Source organism: Aethalodelphis obliquidens, unplaced genomic scaffold (genome assembly GCF_003676395.1).
Source record: "Aethalodelphis obliquidens isolate GAN/ISIS:26980383/991018 unplaced genomic scaffold, ASM367639v1 scaffold47, whole genome shotgun sequence".
Taxonomy (NCBI): domain Eukaryota; kingdom Metazoa; phylum Chordata; class Mammalia; order Artiodactyla; family Delphinidae; genus Aethalodelphis; species Aethalodelphis obliquidens.
The window spans coordinates 10,023,550-10,041,466 of NW_020837991.1; the positions used below are offsets into that span (position 1 = coordinate 10,023,550).

Below are 17,917 nucleotides of genomic sequence, written 5' to 3' on the forward strand. Positions count from 1 at the left end.
ATATATATGGGTCTTGTTTTTGTATCCATTCAGCAAGCCTGTGTCTGTTGGTTGGAGCATTTAATCCATTCACGTTTAAGGTAATTATCCTATGACTATTTTCTTAATTGTTTTGGGTTTGTTTTTGTAGGTCCTTTTCTTCCCTTTTTTTCCCACTTAGAGAAGTTCCTTTAGCATTTGTTGTAGAGCTGGTTTGGTGGTGCTGAATTCTCTTAGCTTTTGCTTGTCTGTAAAGCTTTTGATTTCTCCATCAAATCTGAATGAGATCCTTGCCGGGTAGAGTAATGTTGGTTGTAGGTTCTTCCCTTTCATCACTTTAAGTATATCATGCCACTCCCTTCTGACTTGTAGAGTTTCTGCTGAGAATTGTGCTATTAACCTTATGGGAGTTCCCTTGTATGTTATTTGTTGTTTTTCCCTTGCTGCTTTCAATAATTTTTCTTTGTCTTTAATTTTTGCCAGTTTGATTACTATGTGTCTCGGCGTGTTTGTCCTTGGGTTTATCCTGTATGGGACTCTCTGCGCTTCCTGGACTTGGGTAGCTATTTCCTTTCCCATGTTAGGGAAGTTTTTGACTATAATCTCTTGAAATATTTTCTCTTGTCCTTTGTGTCTCTCTCTTCTGGGACCCCTATAATGCGAATGATTTTGCGTTTAATGTTGTCCCTGAGGTCTCTTAGGCTGTCTTCATTTCTTTTCTTTCATTTTTCTTTACTCTGTTCCACAGCAGTGAATTCTACCATTCTGTCTTCCAGGTCACTTATCTGTTCTTCTGCCTCAGTTATTCTGCTATTGATTCCTTCTAGTGTAGTTTTCATTTCAGTTATTGTCTTGTTCATCTCTGTTTGTTTGTTCTTTAATTCTTGTAGATGTTTGTTAAACATTTCTTGCATCTTCTCGATCTTTGCCTCCATTCTTTTTCCAAGGTCCTGGATCATCTTCACTATCATTATTCTGAATTCTTTTTCTGGAAGGATGCCTATATACACTTCATTTAGTTGTTTTTCTGGGGTTTTATCTTGTTCCTTCATCTGGTACATAGCTGTCTGCCTTTTCATCTTGTCTATCTTTCTGTGAATGTGGTTTTTGTTCCACAGGCTGCAGGATTGTACTTCTTCTTTCTGCTGTCTGCCCTCTGGTGGATGAGGCTATCTAAGAGGCTTTTGCATGTCTCCTGATGGGATGGACTGCCGGTGGGTAGAGCTGACTGTTGCTCTGGTGGGCAGAGCTCAGTAAAACTTTAATCCACTTGACTGTTGATCAGTGGGGCTGGGTTCCCTCCCTGTTTGTTGTTTGGCCTGAGGCAAGCCAACACTGGAGCCTACCTGCACTCTTTGGTGGGGCTAATGACAGACTCTCGGAGGGCTCATGCCAAGGAGTACTTCCCAGAACTTCTGCTGTCTGTGTCCTTGTCCCCACGGTAAGCAGAGCCCCCCCCCACCCCCTTCCGCCTCTGCAGGGGACCCTCCAACACTAGCAGGTAGGTCTGGTTCAGTCTCCTATGGGGTCACTGCTCTTTCCCCTGGGTCCCGATGCACACACTACTTTGTGTGTGCCCTCCAAGAGTGGAGTCTCTGTTTCCCCCAGTCCTCTTGAAGTCCTGCAATCAATTCCCACTAGGCTTCAAAGTCTGATTCTCTAGTAATTCCTCCTCCTGTTGCCAGACCCCCAGGTTGGGAAGCCTGACGTTGGGCTCAGAACCTTCACTCTAGTGGGTGGACTTCTGTGTTATAATTTTTCTCGTCTGTGAGTCACCCACCCACCAGTAATGGGATTTGACTTTACTGTGATTGCGCCCCTCCTACCGTCTCATTGTGGCTTCTCCTTTGTCTTTGGATGTGGGGTATCTTTTTTGGTGAGTTCCAGTGTCTTTCTGTCGATGATTGTCTATCAGCTAGTTGTGATTCTGGTGTTCTCGCAAGAGGGAGTGAGAGCACGTCCTTCTAGGTCGCCATCTTGGTTCCTCCCTTTTCTGGGGTTTTATCTTGTTCCTTTTTAGTCTTGTTTCATTTCATTTCAGTGAATTCCTTGTTGAATCAAACAGCGAGATTGATAGAAATGAATTTTAGTTTAAGGTTAAGAGTTTATTCAGACATAATAACACATGTATTCATAATACATTAATTAAATGATTAGATAAAACTGAGTGGAGAATTGGATACTTTCTGAATTGAGTAAAGCAGATTAGATGGTGTGAGCCTGTGTAGTATTTCCAAACCAGGAAACAGTAGTAGTCTTTGGGTATTAGCAGCCTTGCTCAGATTACCAGTGATCCTTGATGGTGTTTGAATTCTGAGAGTGGTAACAACTTGTTGGTATGATTTGACCTCCTGTCACTGAATCTATTCTGAGAGATTAATAGATTAGTAATAGTAGTAGTACTAGACATTAACAAAGTCTGTCTTAATTTAAGACAGACTGTTTTTTTTAAACCTTATTTGCTAATCTTAGCATTTAGCGACTCTAACAAACAGGGTAGAATAATGTCATTCACCTGTCTTCTAAGGGAAACTGTGCTGAGTTGACTTCAGGTTATGGTACAAACACAGTTGTGTGTGTCAAAGGCCAGTGCTTTAAAATATCTTTATACAGTGATCTTTAATTCTAATGATATGCAAATGTAATTTTTACTTTACTGTGTACGAGAGGTTTAAGTGAACCTGATCATAAGGCAAAGACTCAGATTTCTCAATTTCATAGCTGCCACCTTGCCCCCATCTCACTTTAATAGTTTGAAATGAAGTTTTAGAATAGTTTTAGTAAAAAGACAACTTGTTTTTTTTTTTTCTTTCAGATAAACTAAAGATTGTGCATCAACCACATAAATCAAAGGTATGTTTTGTATGTACAGTATCTGGCACACACATAGCAAGTAATCAATTTTGGTTGACTTAGTGAATCAGTGAATGAACACATGTACTTCTAAAATATTTTCCATTATAATAACATTTTTAATTTTGTAGCTACCCTTTCTATAGCCTTACTTTTCCATTAAAGGAAAAAAAAAAAAAGACCTCTAAGTCATATTCCTGTTAGTAGATCCTTTAAAAGAAAGTGTTAATTTAAAAAAAAAGCAACGTTATGTATCAAGCAAATGTGTAACATAAAATAAGCATAAAACGTGGTAAAATTAATTCAGGTTACATATAAAGGAAGGCAGGTATTACCTGTCAGTCCAATTTCTTTGATTTTCTTAATTCTGTACCAGAAGAAGAGAGCCAAAAGCAGATGAAAATAACGTGTTTTTTTCTGATTTGACTCTTCCGGTGTATGAGAGAAGGCCCCGGACTGTGGCTCTTGGGAACAGACCTATTAGTTCCACAGAGGACATGGCCTTCCCCAAAAGAGGACTGATTAGTTATGTGTTTATCGTATATTTCTGTTTCTGTTTTCTTACCTTTTTAGAGCGATGTTTTTATGTTTGCTTCTCATACAGATAGACCAGAGTGATCTTTTTTCTTGAATCTCAGTGACCTTGTGTAGACTTCTCAGTAAAGTAATAACCTTCTCTATTATACAGACTACTCAAGGACAAGGGACTGTATCTTATTCTTCATATCTCCAATACCTAGCACAATGCCTCATTCGTAGGAGTGTTTCCATAACAATTTTTGAAGGAAGTATTTTATGAATTCATTTAATTTCATTCTCTTCTCTAGTCATAGATACCCTCCATAAACTCAATCAGCTTTGAAATAAACATATAACAAAAGATCATAAAGAAGTTGGCCTGAGGGTATGTCTGTTGACTGTGAATTAGTAACTCAAAAACATTTTTTTTTCTGATGGCTTAAAACAACACACATTTATTCTCTTATAGTTCTGGAGGTCAGAAATCTGAAATCAGTTTCCCTGGGCTAAAATCAAGCTGGGTCTTTCCAGTAACTTTATTTTTTCATACCGAGGATTATATATACAAATTTGACAGTATCCATTGTCAGACTATTTAAAATTTAGTGCTTGTGTGTGTCTGGGACTGTGGTGTGGGATCTGTACTTTGTATCGATGCTAGAATTGTATCTGTCCACAGACTCCATCCACTTTCTCTTCTCCAAGCCAGGACCCTTTACAACCTTGTCCCTAAAACGTGGAGAGTAGGAAGCTTGGTCTGATTGTAGAAGGGAAATATATAAAATGAAGTCAAAATGAAACAGTATGCTCTTTGAAAAGGTTGTCATTCTCCATTTAGTGTTGCATTTTTACATCATGGAGCTCATGTATCCTAAAAGGAATAATAAGTAAATTATTCCTTTATCCTTAATGAAGACCTAGTTCATAATATTCAAATAATCAGTATTATTACATTTTAAAAAAGTCAGGAAATTTTCCTGCTATAGTTGGAAATATCTTAGAATTGTTTCTTATATTTAAAACATATGTTCCGTCTTGGCATGTTAGAGTTGAAAAATTCGGGCCTATTTTTTAGTTGAACAATGTATTTACTTAAAGAAAGAGTCCCAGAACAAACTAAGTCACTTAGAATGTTTCTGGAATCTGGCTTTATAAACTTTCATCTAAACCATAATCATTCTAGTTGAGTACAGACTATATACCCCAGAGATGGTTCTTCAAATTTCCACTTTAACTTTTGTAAGGAAGAAGTCAATATATTTTCACAGATATGGTTTTAAGACTTAAAAATTTTACCCACAGGTCCTCATTTGTGCCTTTTCCAACTACCAGACATTTTTTCTCATTTTTCCATGTGCATTCTACTCCTCATTTGCAGGGCCTATAAGCATCACTGGCTCAGACTGTCAGTTTTCCAACCCACCTGTAATTTTAATCTCCTTCCTTAGCCAAAGGGAGAGACTTCCAAATAACTCCTGTATCTTAATGAACTTGTTCACGAAAGGCATTTTCCCCATTTCCCAAATTTTCTAGGTCCAAAGACTTTCTTAATTACAATTACCAGGTATACACAGAAATTTCTTGCCATCACAATAAAAAGGTGACTGGATACCTTCCCACCAGAGCCTCCTGTTTGGATGATGAGCTCAGTGTTTATTGAATGAATCAATAGTTACAAATAATTACCATAATATGATTTATTTTTTATCAAGAAAATGTATTTGTGTGTCTGTATTTTGATTATAATCAGTAGGCTACTTGTAAAGTCATAATTCCTATCAAAAAGATTTGAAAGAAAAACCATAATTTCTATCTTATATTTTGTGAGTTTGGAAACCAGATAGCTATCCTTGTTAAAAGTATATGAAAGGAAGAAGTCACACTCTGGAATAAACTCAGTAAGAAATATGCAAGATCTTTAAGAAGAAGACTTTAAAATGCCAGTGAGGGTATTCAGTTGTCCAGACTCATTGAGCTGAACTTCTCTTAAGATATATGCATTTTCTTTATGTGAAATTCTACCTCAATTTAACAAAAAAGTAAAGCATGTAAAGAGGGGTACAAGATGAGACTTAAGTGGAAATATTAGGATATTTGGATGGGAAGATGCAACAGCAAGAAGATGTCAGTTCTCTCATAGTTAATTTACAAACTTAATGCCATTGAAATAAAATTCTACAGTTGTGTGTATATATGTATTTGTATATATATGTGTGTGTGTAGATGTGTGTGTGTATATATATATATGAGCTAAAGAAACTGATTATAAAACTAAGATGCAAAAAATAAATAATGAAGAATAGTCAGAAAAAAGAGAAATGAAAGTGACTAACCCTGGCACATATTAAGACATTTTATAAAACTATACTAGTTAAAACGATATGGTACTGTCACATGAACTGTTCGTTCAATGGCACAGAATTAGAAGCCCCAAAATAGACCTTATTATATATAGGAATTTAATATATATTAAATATTGCATTTCAAATTTATGGAGAAAATATGGAGGATTCAGTAAATGTTATTGGAAGAACTAGGTAGACATCTAGAAAACAGTTAAATTGAATCCATATCCTTTTCTTTATGCCAAAATAAGTACTCACTGGGTTAATGACATAAATCAAAGATGAAACCCACAGGTGAGGGTCGAAATGAAATAGACTAACTTGAGTGAATAATTTGTTCAGGCCACGTGATGGGTACAGGAGGGTTAATTGTACTATTCTGTATACATTGTATGTTTGAAATTCTCTATGATTAAAAGTTTAAAAGATGGAATTAATTAAAATATTTGAAGTAAACATGGAATTTTAAAAGTAATCTTAGACTGAAGGTCCAAATATGATAGGAAAATAAAAGATTGATACATTTTACTTTATTCATTAATTTATTCAACAGACATTCAGCACCTTCTTTTTAAAAAAAGACACTATAAGAAAAATGAAGGAACAACTGAAAAACTAAGAGAAAATTTTCTAACTTATATTACAGGAAAGGCCTAATTTTACAATTCCATTTAAAAAATTATCCTACAAGTTTCTTAAAAAATAGAAAATATTCAAATCTTTACTTAAAATAAATACAAATTAAGACTATACTTAATTTATATCTGCTGGATTGGCAGAGATCAAAAGATTTTGATAATACACTGTGTTGGTGAGGGTGTGGGAAACAGGGACTCTCAGTGATGGGTAGCATTGGTATAAATGGGTACTGCTTCTTTGGAGAGTAATTTGGCGGTATCTGTCAGAATAAAAATTGCCCTTACTCTCTGACTCAACAGTTCTACTTCTAGGAATTTATCTTACAGATAAAACTTATGCAAAATAATATATGTGCAAGGATATTTGTTGCAGGATTGTGTATGGTAGGAAGACATAGGAAACAACCTGAATGTCCATCAGTAGGGACAGAGAGGGAGAGTTAATACTTTCATTGGAATATGCTGCAACCTTGATAAGTTATGAGGCAGCTCTTACACTGATTTTGAATGATTTTAAGATATTTTAAGAGAAAAAAGTAAGGTGTTAGAACACAGCATATAATATGCCATTATTTGTGTGAAAAAGTTTACATGCACATCTCCACCTCCACCTGCATGTACACATACAGGGACAGTCTCTGGAAGGATACATAAGAATCAGTACAAATTCTCTGGAGAAGAACTAGTTGGATGGGGTTGGGAGGAGACTACTTCTCACTCTGTCCCTATGTACTTGGAGAATTTTGTATTGTGAGTACGTATTACCTATTCTAAAATGATTTTTTAGACTCCGCGCTCCCAATGCAGGAGGCCTGGGTTCAATCCCTGGTCAGGGAGCTAGATCCCACATGCTGCAAAACTAAAGACCCCGCAGCCGGCAACGAAGATCCCGCATGCAGCATGGAGCGTCCTGTGTGCTGCAACTAAGACCTGGTGCATATTTCTTAAATAGATATTTATTTATTTAATAAATAAATATTAAGTCAATTAACTAATGATGTCTTTAGTGAAGTTCTTTTTCCCCCTTTGAATCTGTGTGTTTTGGAGGTTAAGCCCCTGTGCTCTCTAGTGAGTGAAGCTTTGGAGCATGGCTTCTGGGTCAGCTCTTTTGGCTGCTGAGAGGCCTCATTGCTGAGCCTCCCTCTCAGCCATATTCTAGAAAGAGAATCCGTCACTAAACAGCTGCGTTCTGGTTGACAGGTGGTACTGTGTGCCCAACTAGTGCTCACTACTAGGTGCTGTTTACAGGCAGATAGCAATCCTCCTGTATTTATGATGTTTAACTGAATTTGTGAATAGCATCGGAGAGCAATCTCATCTACCCCCACCCCAAATCACACGAGAAGTGTTAGTTAACATGACATGGGACCAAGTGTTTGTCAGCAAGGTGTTTAGATATGTGGACTTTCAGCAGAGGCAAATTTGCTTCTCTCAGAAGTCAGACTGTTTTTGTTTTTGCAAAAACAGAAATATAGATCAATGGAACAGGATAGAAAGCCCAGAGATAAATCCACGCACCTATGGTCAACTAGTCTATGACAAAGAAGGCAAGGATATACAATGGAGAAAAGACAGCCGCCTCTTCAATAAGTGGTGCTGGGGAAACTGGACAATTACATGTAAAAGAATGAAATTAGAACACTCCCCAACACCATACACAAAAATAAACTCAAAATGGATTCGAGACCTAAATGTAAGACTGGACACTATAAAACTCTTAGAGGAAAAGATGGGAAGAACACTCTTCGACAGAAATCACAGCAAGATCTTTTTTCATCCACCTCCTAGAGTAATGGAAATAAAAACAAAAATAAACAAATGGGACCAAATGAAACTTCAAAGCTTTTGCAATGCAAACTATAAACAAGACGAAAAGACAACCCTCAGAATGGAAGAAAATATTTGCAAACGAATCACCAGACAAAGGATTAATCTCCAAAATATATAAACAGCTCATGCAGCTCAATATTAAAAAAAACAAACAACCCAATCAAATAATGGGCAGAAGACCTAAGTAGACATTTCTCTGAAGAAGACATACAGATGGGCAAGAGGCACATGAAAAGCTGCTCAGCATCACTAATTATTAGAGAAATGCAAGTCAAAACTACAATGAGGTATCACCTCACACTGGTCAGAATGGCCATCATCAAAAAATCTACAAACAACAAATGCTGGAGAGGGTGTGGAGAAAAGGGAACCCTCTTGCACTGTTGGTAGGAATGTAAATTGATACAGCCACTATGGAGAACAGTGTGGACGTTCCTTAAAAAACGAAAAATAGAATTACCATGTGACCCAGCAATCCCACTACTGGACATATACCCTGAGAAAATCATAATTCAAAAAGACACATGCACCCCAGTATTCATTGCAGCACTATTTACAATAGCCAGGTCATGGAAACAACCTAAATGTCCATCAACAGACGAATGGATAAAGAAGTTGTGGTACATATATACAATGGAATATTACTCAGCCATAAAAAAGAATGAAATTGAGTCATTTGTAGAGACGTGGATGAATCTAGAGACTGTCATACAGAGTGAAGTAAGTCAGAAAGAGAAAAACAAATATCGCATATTAACGCATACATGTGGAACCTAGAAAAATGGTACAGATGAACCAGTTTGCAGGGCAGAAGTTGAGGCACAGATGTAGAGAACAAACGTATGGACACCAAGCGGGGAAAGCCATGGGGGACGGTGGTGGTGTGATGAATTGGGAGATTGGGATTGACATGTATATACTGATGTGTATAAAATGGATGACTAATAAGAGCCTGCTGTATAAAAAACTAAATAAAATTCAAAAACAACAAAAAAAGACTGGCCAAAGCTGGAACCTCAGCCCCCTGGCTGACTAGCCATATAGTCTGGGCCTATATCTTAACCTCTCTGATTCCTCCTGGATTATTGTGAGGATGTGATGATGATGATGATAACAAAACAGTGACAGCTAACAGTACTCCCTGTGTGGCTGACACTGTCCTGAGGGTTTTATATGCTTCATCTCTTTTCATCCTCTCCACAGGGTAGTAAGAAGATGCATCCCTCCCCCTACTTTTTTTGTTTTCTAACAGATGAGCACAATAAGAGCACCTCTAAGAGAGGTTTGTTTGTTGAGACCTCTAAGAGGTGGTTGTTGAGACCACGCAGCTGGATATTGGTGGAACCTGAGTTTTAACCCATCCCCAGCTCCAAAGCTCTGTGTTCTAGCACTGTCTCCCCAGTGCTTTATGGCGTGTGTGCATTTAGCAGGTACTCGCTGTGTATCTGTTCACTTCTCTCCCTACAATGATGGGAGCAGAATGTAAATTATTGCTGTGACCCAAAGTACCAATTCAGTTGTCTTTGAGGAATCTTACCAAGTATGAAACACATATAAGTACTGGTAAAATGCAGATTTTCTTTCTTTCTAGACGAATGAACTTGTGTTGAGTTTGGAAGATGATGACAGCCTCCTGTTAAAAGAAGACAGCACCCTGAAAGCAGCTGGAATCGGTGAGAAGGAGTGTGCGTGCCATGTAGAGTTGGAGGGGGCCCTGGCTTTCCTGGCCTGTATGGTGATACCTGGCTGATTATATTTGGATAACTTAATGCAATGTAAATGGTACCCTTGGTGCTCTTTACACTACCGTATAATTATTCAGAGGAAAAGGACAAGAATGATGTAGATTCAGATCATTTGACCCAGGGAAGTAGATATCTGCTCTCCAAACATTCAGAATGCAAATAGTTCTTTCCAGAAGCTATGCTCAGAATTCTGCGGAGGTTATTTTAAGTGATTGACAGGTTATTACTCACTTAATAACCTACTTATATCAGCATCATTTGAGCAGATAGTTTAAGAGAATAGGGCCTGGTAGAACTCATGTGGAATAATGAAGTGAGATGTTGTTTGTGTAACATGCAGCGTAGTTTCTGTTAGTCATCCAGATCACTCTGGGCCGACCAAGTCATGGAATTCAAATAGGAGCCTAGTGTGTACAGTTGAAAAATTGCCTGATTTAGCCTTTCAACTTGGAATATGCATGTAGATTTAAAGAAGTGCTGTGTGACATGTTTTATGACCATTAGATGTCACTATAATTCTACTTATGTGTACACTTACAAATGATGTGGCAGTTGGATGAAGTTTGTGAGAGAGATGTGAGCAGTTGAAGGCATTATGCCTCTGACATGCCTTTGTGGTCAGTGACTCTAATGAAACAGCACAAATCATACTTACTTTCTAATTTTTTTATATGCACGGGTTAAGGAGCACTCTAAAGTTCATGAAGTCCATGTTAGGAAGCCTTACATTTGTTTGACAGGTGTTTTATTGAGTTATTTTAGTCACATCTGTCAGGAATTCATTTTTAAATGACACATGTGGCTAAAGTGGGTTCCTGACATATCTTCCAATTTAAATATGATTTTAAATACCATGTTGTATAACGTCAGACTTGTTTACTGTGTTTAAGTCTACACTATTGGCTAGATTCAGTGTCTTTCCTTATTGTGAATACATGAGATTGATTGCTGTTATTTGGAAAAACAATTTTCAATTTGGCATTTATTTCTTCAATTGCTATTATATTATTATAGCAGGTGGCACTTAACAACTGCTTGTTGTTAAGCATAAAACTATAATTAGTATAATAGACTGGTATTGATATAGGAATTGACAGATAACTCCATGGAAAAGACTGGAAAATCCAAAACCAACTAAAAGAAATTTCACAGTATAACAAAATTTTGACATCTCAGATAAGTGGGGGAAAGAATGAATTAGCCAGAAAACATTGGGCCCATTGCCAAAACATTTGGGAAAATCAAATTTAAATTCTTAGTCTTCATTCCAAAATAAATTCTCTATAGGTTAAATGTGATAATGTAAAAAAATTTTCTTAAATGTAAGTCAGTAGTTTCATAATCTTGGGGAGAAGGGCATGCCCTTAGAAAGGGCATGCCTTTGAAGCCAGAAGCCATAAAGCCGGGAGAAATGATAGATTTGACCACATAGAGTTAAACAAGAAGCAATAAACTGTGAAAAAATATTTGCAGCATATATGACAAAGAAAAAGTTATTAGCCTGACTTTATAAAGAGGTCTTATAATTAGTATAAAAAGGAGAAATAAATTCTACTGATAGAAGAAATAGCTAACATAAAAAATAGTACAGCCTTATTAGAAATGAGAGAAATGCACATGAAAATAGATACTATTTTTTGTAATTTTCTACTCTAGTGGTTAAGAATTAGAGGCTGGAGTCAGAGTGCTTGGGTTCACAGCTTGACTCTGCCACTTAATGTCTGGGTGACCTTCAACAAGCAGTGATTATAAGACTAGCAGACGTGAAGAACAGTGGTAGTATCTGAGGGAGTGTTAGGAAATGAATGTTCTCTCGTACTATTGTTCGGAAGCGGTATTACCTCTAACTTTCTGTAGGTCAGTTTGACGAATAAGACTTTCTCAAACTTAATTTTCTGTCATATCTATTACCAAGCCAACAGAAGTGCTTCTTCAACTCTGTGACTCCCCCCAGGTTGTGATATGCCTTCTGAGGTGTTATCTCTCACCTTCTCTGTTTGGGATTCATTGATGTAGAGCTTTGTTTATTGAATGGAAATAGACTATATTGTGTGATACCATTATTATTTTAAAATGTATGTGTTTACATGTCTGTATATGTATATGGAGAAAAGATCATATGCTAAAATTATAGAAATGGTTTCTCTGGGTGGTGGCATTGCCAGTAATTAATCTTTTTCCCTTTATTCTCCACATTATCTAATTGTTCTTGCATTGATAATTTAAACTTTTTTCTACTATTTACATGTATTACTTGTAAAGTGAGGACCCGATTTTAAGGAATAAACTCCTAAATTTGGAGAAAATTGGTTTGAATGAAGTCTCCACATTTTGCTTGCTTTGTGACCTGGAAGCCATTTAGCCTCTCCGAACTTCTACTTCGATTTCTGTAAAACAAAACGGAAATAATTAAACCTATTTCAGAGGGTTTTCATGGGTTGAGTAAAAGAATGTATATGAAAGCATCTAGAGCAATGCATGTAAAGGCCCTCAAAAATACTTAGTTTATTTGGAAGCCATCTTGGAGAAAGCAGTTGGCAAATGTTTTGAATTTGTTAAAACATCAAGTTGTTGGTTTAATTGTTACTAATTTCAGACTTAAGTAACGAACCACCTATAACGGTGTGAATCAAATCCCTCTTTTTGTCATTCTTGTTTTAAGGCCATAGATCTTAGATCAGCATCAGATCCTTTTTGTGGGTTCTCCACTGGTTTCAGGGTGGTACTTCAAACTGCTCTCCTGCCATGGCAAGCCTGCAGCCCTGCCTGAGGGTGACTTTGGTCCCTGTGGGGAGTGATCCCCTCTCCTGCATGTTCCCCTTTGTTGCCTAGAGCAGTGCAAAAAATTCTAAGTGCAAGTAGATGGTAAAAGTGATACTTGAAGTGTGTGATTTTTCTAGGGAATTTTCCCTCCCCCGGTGCCATGCCTGGTTAGGATTTTAAGAGGTTTAAGAGAAAAATTCTAAGTCATCACTCTCTCCCTTTTTACCACTTGATCTTTCTGTAGAGCTGTCACTCTGCTATCATAGCCAATTGCCATGGGAATAATGCCAATGTAACAAATGTATCATTAGGACTTTTCTGTAAAAAACCATGAAAGGAAAAGAAAGACTGTGAGGGGGGAAATTAGGGGAACAAACTGGTTTGAAGATTTCTTTTCTCACCGAGAAATTCTCTGGCCTTTTATCTACATTGCAGATCCCAATTGTATATTCTGCCTACGCTTGACGTCAGGGGAGGTTTTTACTTGTGGATTTAGTTCTAAAATACATAAATAAAAAGATTTGCTTTGTGGAAGGAAGAAGAAGGCCTTACCTAGAATTGTTATTTATAATTTAAAGATTTTCATCTTGTTATTAACAGTTGTGGTTTTATGGACTAATTCCCCTAAGTAATAAATTTGCGTGTTAAATATTTTGGGGGTTATATTTTATCTCTTTCATTTCGCTACATTCTACTGCTGCTATCTTTCGAATCTTCTCTGGTTTAGGAAAGAAACTTGGGTAGGGTAACTCTTCTAAAGTCAGTTATGTTTCATTGGAAATATTTTAAAACAAGATACAGGCGGCCAAACCATAAGTGCTCATCTGTGGGAAGAGTTCGCATCAAGCCAGATCTTGTAATAATTCCCAAACTCCCTTGAGGTTTGTTTTCATCTTATGTGTCACCCCTGTTGTCTGCCCACAACCAGAACCCAGTCTTTGTGCCTAGCACCTCTGGGTGATCTTGGATAAGCAGCTCATATTATAGGATTCCTTGGCTCCCACTTCTTTATCAGGATCATATTCGATTTGTGTTTCCTGAAGGTTTGGATCCCTTTCCCATTCTCTTTTCGGTAGTAATATCTTGGGGCATACGTGCTTTTCTCCTTTGACAGCGCGTTAAACTGGCTGTTCACGTTAACATCATAACAGCGGTGGTCTTGTACTCGATTAAGTAGGTGGTGGGACCAGGGAATTTGAGATCCCAGAGCAAGAGGGTCAGAAGGAACCTCCCAGACATGTTTCTTCCCTTTTTGCCCTCCCCTCGTTGTTGTGGAAATCACAGTGTCCAGTCTATCAAAGGTCAGATTCATTTTACTATTTGTTTTCTTCAAATTAGTTTGGAATCTTCTCTGCCAGCTTGAAAACAGATGCTCAAGCAGCTACGAAATAAAAGACACAGTAGTTTGGAACTATCTGTTGGATTGTTGACCTCCTTAGGTGAAAAGCTAAAAATATAGCTCAGCAGAGAGCATGGTTTTGAATGATTTGTAGATTAGGATTTTGTGAAACTTGCAAGGACGGGGTATAGTCCTGGAACAGGGGAGAGGGTGAAACTTTGTCCTTTTGGTCTCAAATTGCTGCAGAAATCACACCTGGCCCTTCGTGGTTTTTTTGTTTCTGTTTTTGTTTTTGCCAATAATCTGCAGTTATTTTCACATTACAGCCTACCCAATGATAGTCTGCCCCGATCATTAATTATCTGTACTGCAGTCAGGATGCACGACTCAGTCTCTTTCCTCAGATGACAGTTGCTGTGCTGCGCACAGCTTTGGTACTGACTAGTACAAGCCTAGGGATTTAGAAACTATACACTAAATCCTTGTTGGTAGGCGAGTTTATTGAAATAAGTTAGTTGAGGAGTTTAAGTACATTGCACTTAATTTTTCTTGAGATTTTACATTTAAAATTGTTTTTCTTATATTTAAAAAAATTGAAGTCATTATTTTACTGTTCAAGGTGTATATATGTGTATTTTATAATGGAAACTTTATAAAATTCTTAATTTCATATCCAACATGCGATGTCCTAGCTTGCATTCATTTTATTAAACTTGAAAGTCAGTATTAAAATGAACCACAAATGTATTTGGAGAGTTCTTACTTGATTTCATTTGATAGTAAGACAAAGGGATGAGCTGGAGTGTATTTATTGGATTTGAGAATGCACATTCATTTCAGATTCACATGCCAAAGCACTGTGCACCTGAGTGCACTGCCGCCTGCAGCACATTTAATTTAAAATCAGGTGCCCTAGGGGACTGGCATGTGGTAGACTTCCCGAGGGTTCTTCTGGAGCCATTTTAAATAGAATTTGGGAAGCAGGAATTTAAGGGATAATGGTGGAAAGGGTGGTATGTAGAGGTCTTGAAAATCGTTCGTTATTTGTTTTCATTTTAATTGGCAAGTCGATTTGCAGTCTAAAGACGTGAAATCACTCAAACATTTTCAACAGAGTTCTATAGATTTAAAAAAAACATTATATTCTATTTCTGTTTGAGGACCACATTACTAAAGTTTAAAATCCATTTTATGTCTTTCTTTTGAATGTTCAGAGCAACTAACTCTTAATTTGTGTGTTATTCTCCAATTTAAGGGTGAAAAATTTTCATCAGCCTGGACCATTTGAGTTTTTAACCCATTTGTCAATCTAGTTTTCCTGAAAAAAATTCATTCATCTGAAAATAAAATCTTTACCTAGATGATCTCATTTTGAGTCTGTATTATATGTATGATGTAGATAATGGATTGATCTGTAAGTTAATTAGAACGAAGAGAACCTATGTGTCAAAACAAAAATGCTTTGTCAGTTCTTTCTTTTTATCCGCTTAATTCTAAACCTGTTATTGGTGTCCTGAAGAGCCATACGATATATTAGTTTCTCAGAAGGGGTACAGAGATAAATGTCAACTGCAGTAAGTAAAATTGTAATTACAGTTAGTGTGTATTGAGCAAAGTGCTGTGTGGGCAAAGCGCGATGTAAAGTTCTGTATGTAAATAGCACATCATGGATGAAACCTTGCACTGTGATTATTAAGAACAGGGGGCTTTTGCTCATTCTCCATTAGGAGGAGGATATTAGAATCACTTGCAAAATATGTAGTGTACCTTTGGGCTTGCTCCTCTTCAAGAAAGGAAACCCCAGGAGCTTTTTATATGAAGGATAGATCTCAAAATATCTTCTCTTTGAATGTTGAATTTTTTGAAGCCCCTTGATTCCAAGTGTAGAGCTCTTAGCCGTTCTTTTAAATGCTATTTTCTTGTAAAATTTCACTGTACCTTAACTTACTGTTTGCCCAGGGTGCATTTGTTTACAGCCCCTCTCATTGATTCCCAGCTTCTTTCTTCTGTGTCTCCCCATCCCCTACACCCTCCACGCACATCCAGGCTTATTGTGACAAGAGCTTGTAATCTGATTTTTATCAAGATTAATCTTCATCTAGTCTTGAAGATACGGTAGGACTGGAATGAGGATCTGAGACTATGGGTGATTTTATTTTCCTCTTTCAGTATTTCTATATTTTCTGTAAAGAGCACGGTAATTTAGGTTTGAGAAACATTAAATTTGGTATTGTTAAAAGCAGCGAAAAGCATTTTTAAAGAAATGTCATGCTAAGTTCTTTAATTTCGTTCTTCTGTGATAAATTCTAATGAGATGAGAGCTGTAAACTAGGAGACCAGTGGTAATCCTTGGCATCCTTCCTTATTATCCTATTTATTTGGCTTGAAGAGTTTCACTTGTCAGTTTTAGGAGGATATGTTAATTGTGTGATCAGTATTCCTTACAAATAATCTTGTCTGTTTTCTTGTCAAGATTCTGAAGGCCCTTTTGCTCTTTCTGTAAAAGCTAAGCAGACTGTATTAACTTCTGGTTTAATTTAAAAAACAAATGTGGAACTTGTTGGCGTGACGCCTTAAAGAATTGCATGTTTAATAATTGGAAGGCTTTCCATCAGGTTTGTCTCCAGTCTGAATTAATAATGTTGCTGACTTATTGTTTCAGAAGACAGAGTCCTTGACCTGTTAAGTTGAAAGAATTGTGACTGCTCTGAACCTTTGTGGGTCCTTTAGCTGTGCCATATCCCCTGTGAATAATTAGAGGTATTTGAAGGTATTGCGGTAGAAGCCAATTTGTGTCTTTCATTTTGCATATTGTTGAAGCCTCATGAATTAGTCATAAGCAGGCAAAAAATTAACTTCTTCAGACACATATTTTGATGGGTCATGAGGGAGAATGTAAAGTGATCTGTAAAATATTCTACTGATCCTCTAAGTATTAAATTATTATACCTACAGGCCAATTTCAGAGAGGGAAAAAAAAGTGTTTTCCTCCTTCTTCAGTAAGAAAAAATAAAGGCTTATTATTTCTAGGACTGTTAAGAGGACTATAAATGAGCAATTTTATGATTTCCTGAAAACCAGATTCATGTGTTAATTCTTGTTTTTAATGTTTTTGGTTATTTTTCTTTTTAATCAGTTGAATTCTAGAGTCTTATAACCACAACTTATACTTCTTGTTGATTTTGTGAAATGTGAAATCAAACCAGTAACTCATCTTTCTAACTTTAGGCAACTAAAGCACTGAATCAAAGAAATGGATTTCCATACTTGTTTAAAATCTAGTTTTACATTCAATTTTTTTTTCCATTTTCTATTTTTCTTTTTTTCCAGCCAATGAAACTGAAATTGCATTCTTCTGTGAAGACGACTATAAGAACTACAAAGCTAATCCCCTTTCATCCTGGTGAAAACTTCACAGGACTTCCTTTTTGCATACTTGTATTAAGCTCTTTATTCCACTAGTGAGTTTTTTAAATTGACAAATAAACTTAAAAAAAATTAATCCCATCTCTGCCATTTGAGGTAAAATCTGCTGTGTGTTCTCTCTTCTGCAGGTCTCCTTTTTTTCTTTCTTGTTGTAAAATAATATATTTATTTATGGGGAAAACGTGATTTTTTTAAGTGAAAGAAATAGTGATTCAAAAATCACCATGGAGTGTTGGTTCTTTAGTTATAATTTGTTTTTCTGAAATTAGAGGTCATTTTGGTGACTTGCATGTTGGATTCTTTAAAAAGAGTATAAGACTTAAAGGTCATTCTGTTTATTTTGTGTTTTCTCCATAGTTTCTAATTAGACCCCTGTTACTATCTTTGGCTAGCAGGGATTGTAAGAGTCTCTTATGACCATGAATGCCATCTTTTCACTTACCATGTTACACACCACCACACATGAAATTGAATTGGGTA

General features: G+C 36.7%; 1 protein-coding gene across 2 annotated transcripts in view; it reads left to right on the forward strand.

The window, feature by feature from the left end:
• The window catches only part of CUNH2orf76 (chromosome unknown C2orf76 homolog), an 85,213-nt gene extending 67,681 nt beyond the window's left edge, over window positions 1–17,532 (forward strand). For both annotated transcript variants that reach the window (XM_027082578.1, XM_027082580.1), the window contains 3 exons: window positions 2,795–2,832; window positions 9,756–9,837; window positions 17,342–17,532. In XM_027082578.1, coding sequence (XP_026938379.1) covers window positions 2,795–2,832; window positions 9,756–9,837; window positions 17,342–17,418 — 197 coding nt within the window. In that variant the 3' untranslated portion in view covers window positions 17,419–17,532. The remainder of the gene's footprint in view (window positions 1–2,794; window positions 2,833–9,755; window positions 9,838–17,341) is intronic.
• Window positions 17,533–17,917: the final 385 nt, after the last annotated feature.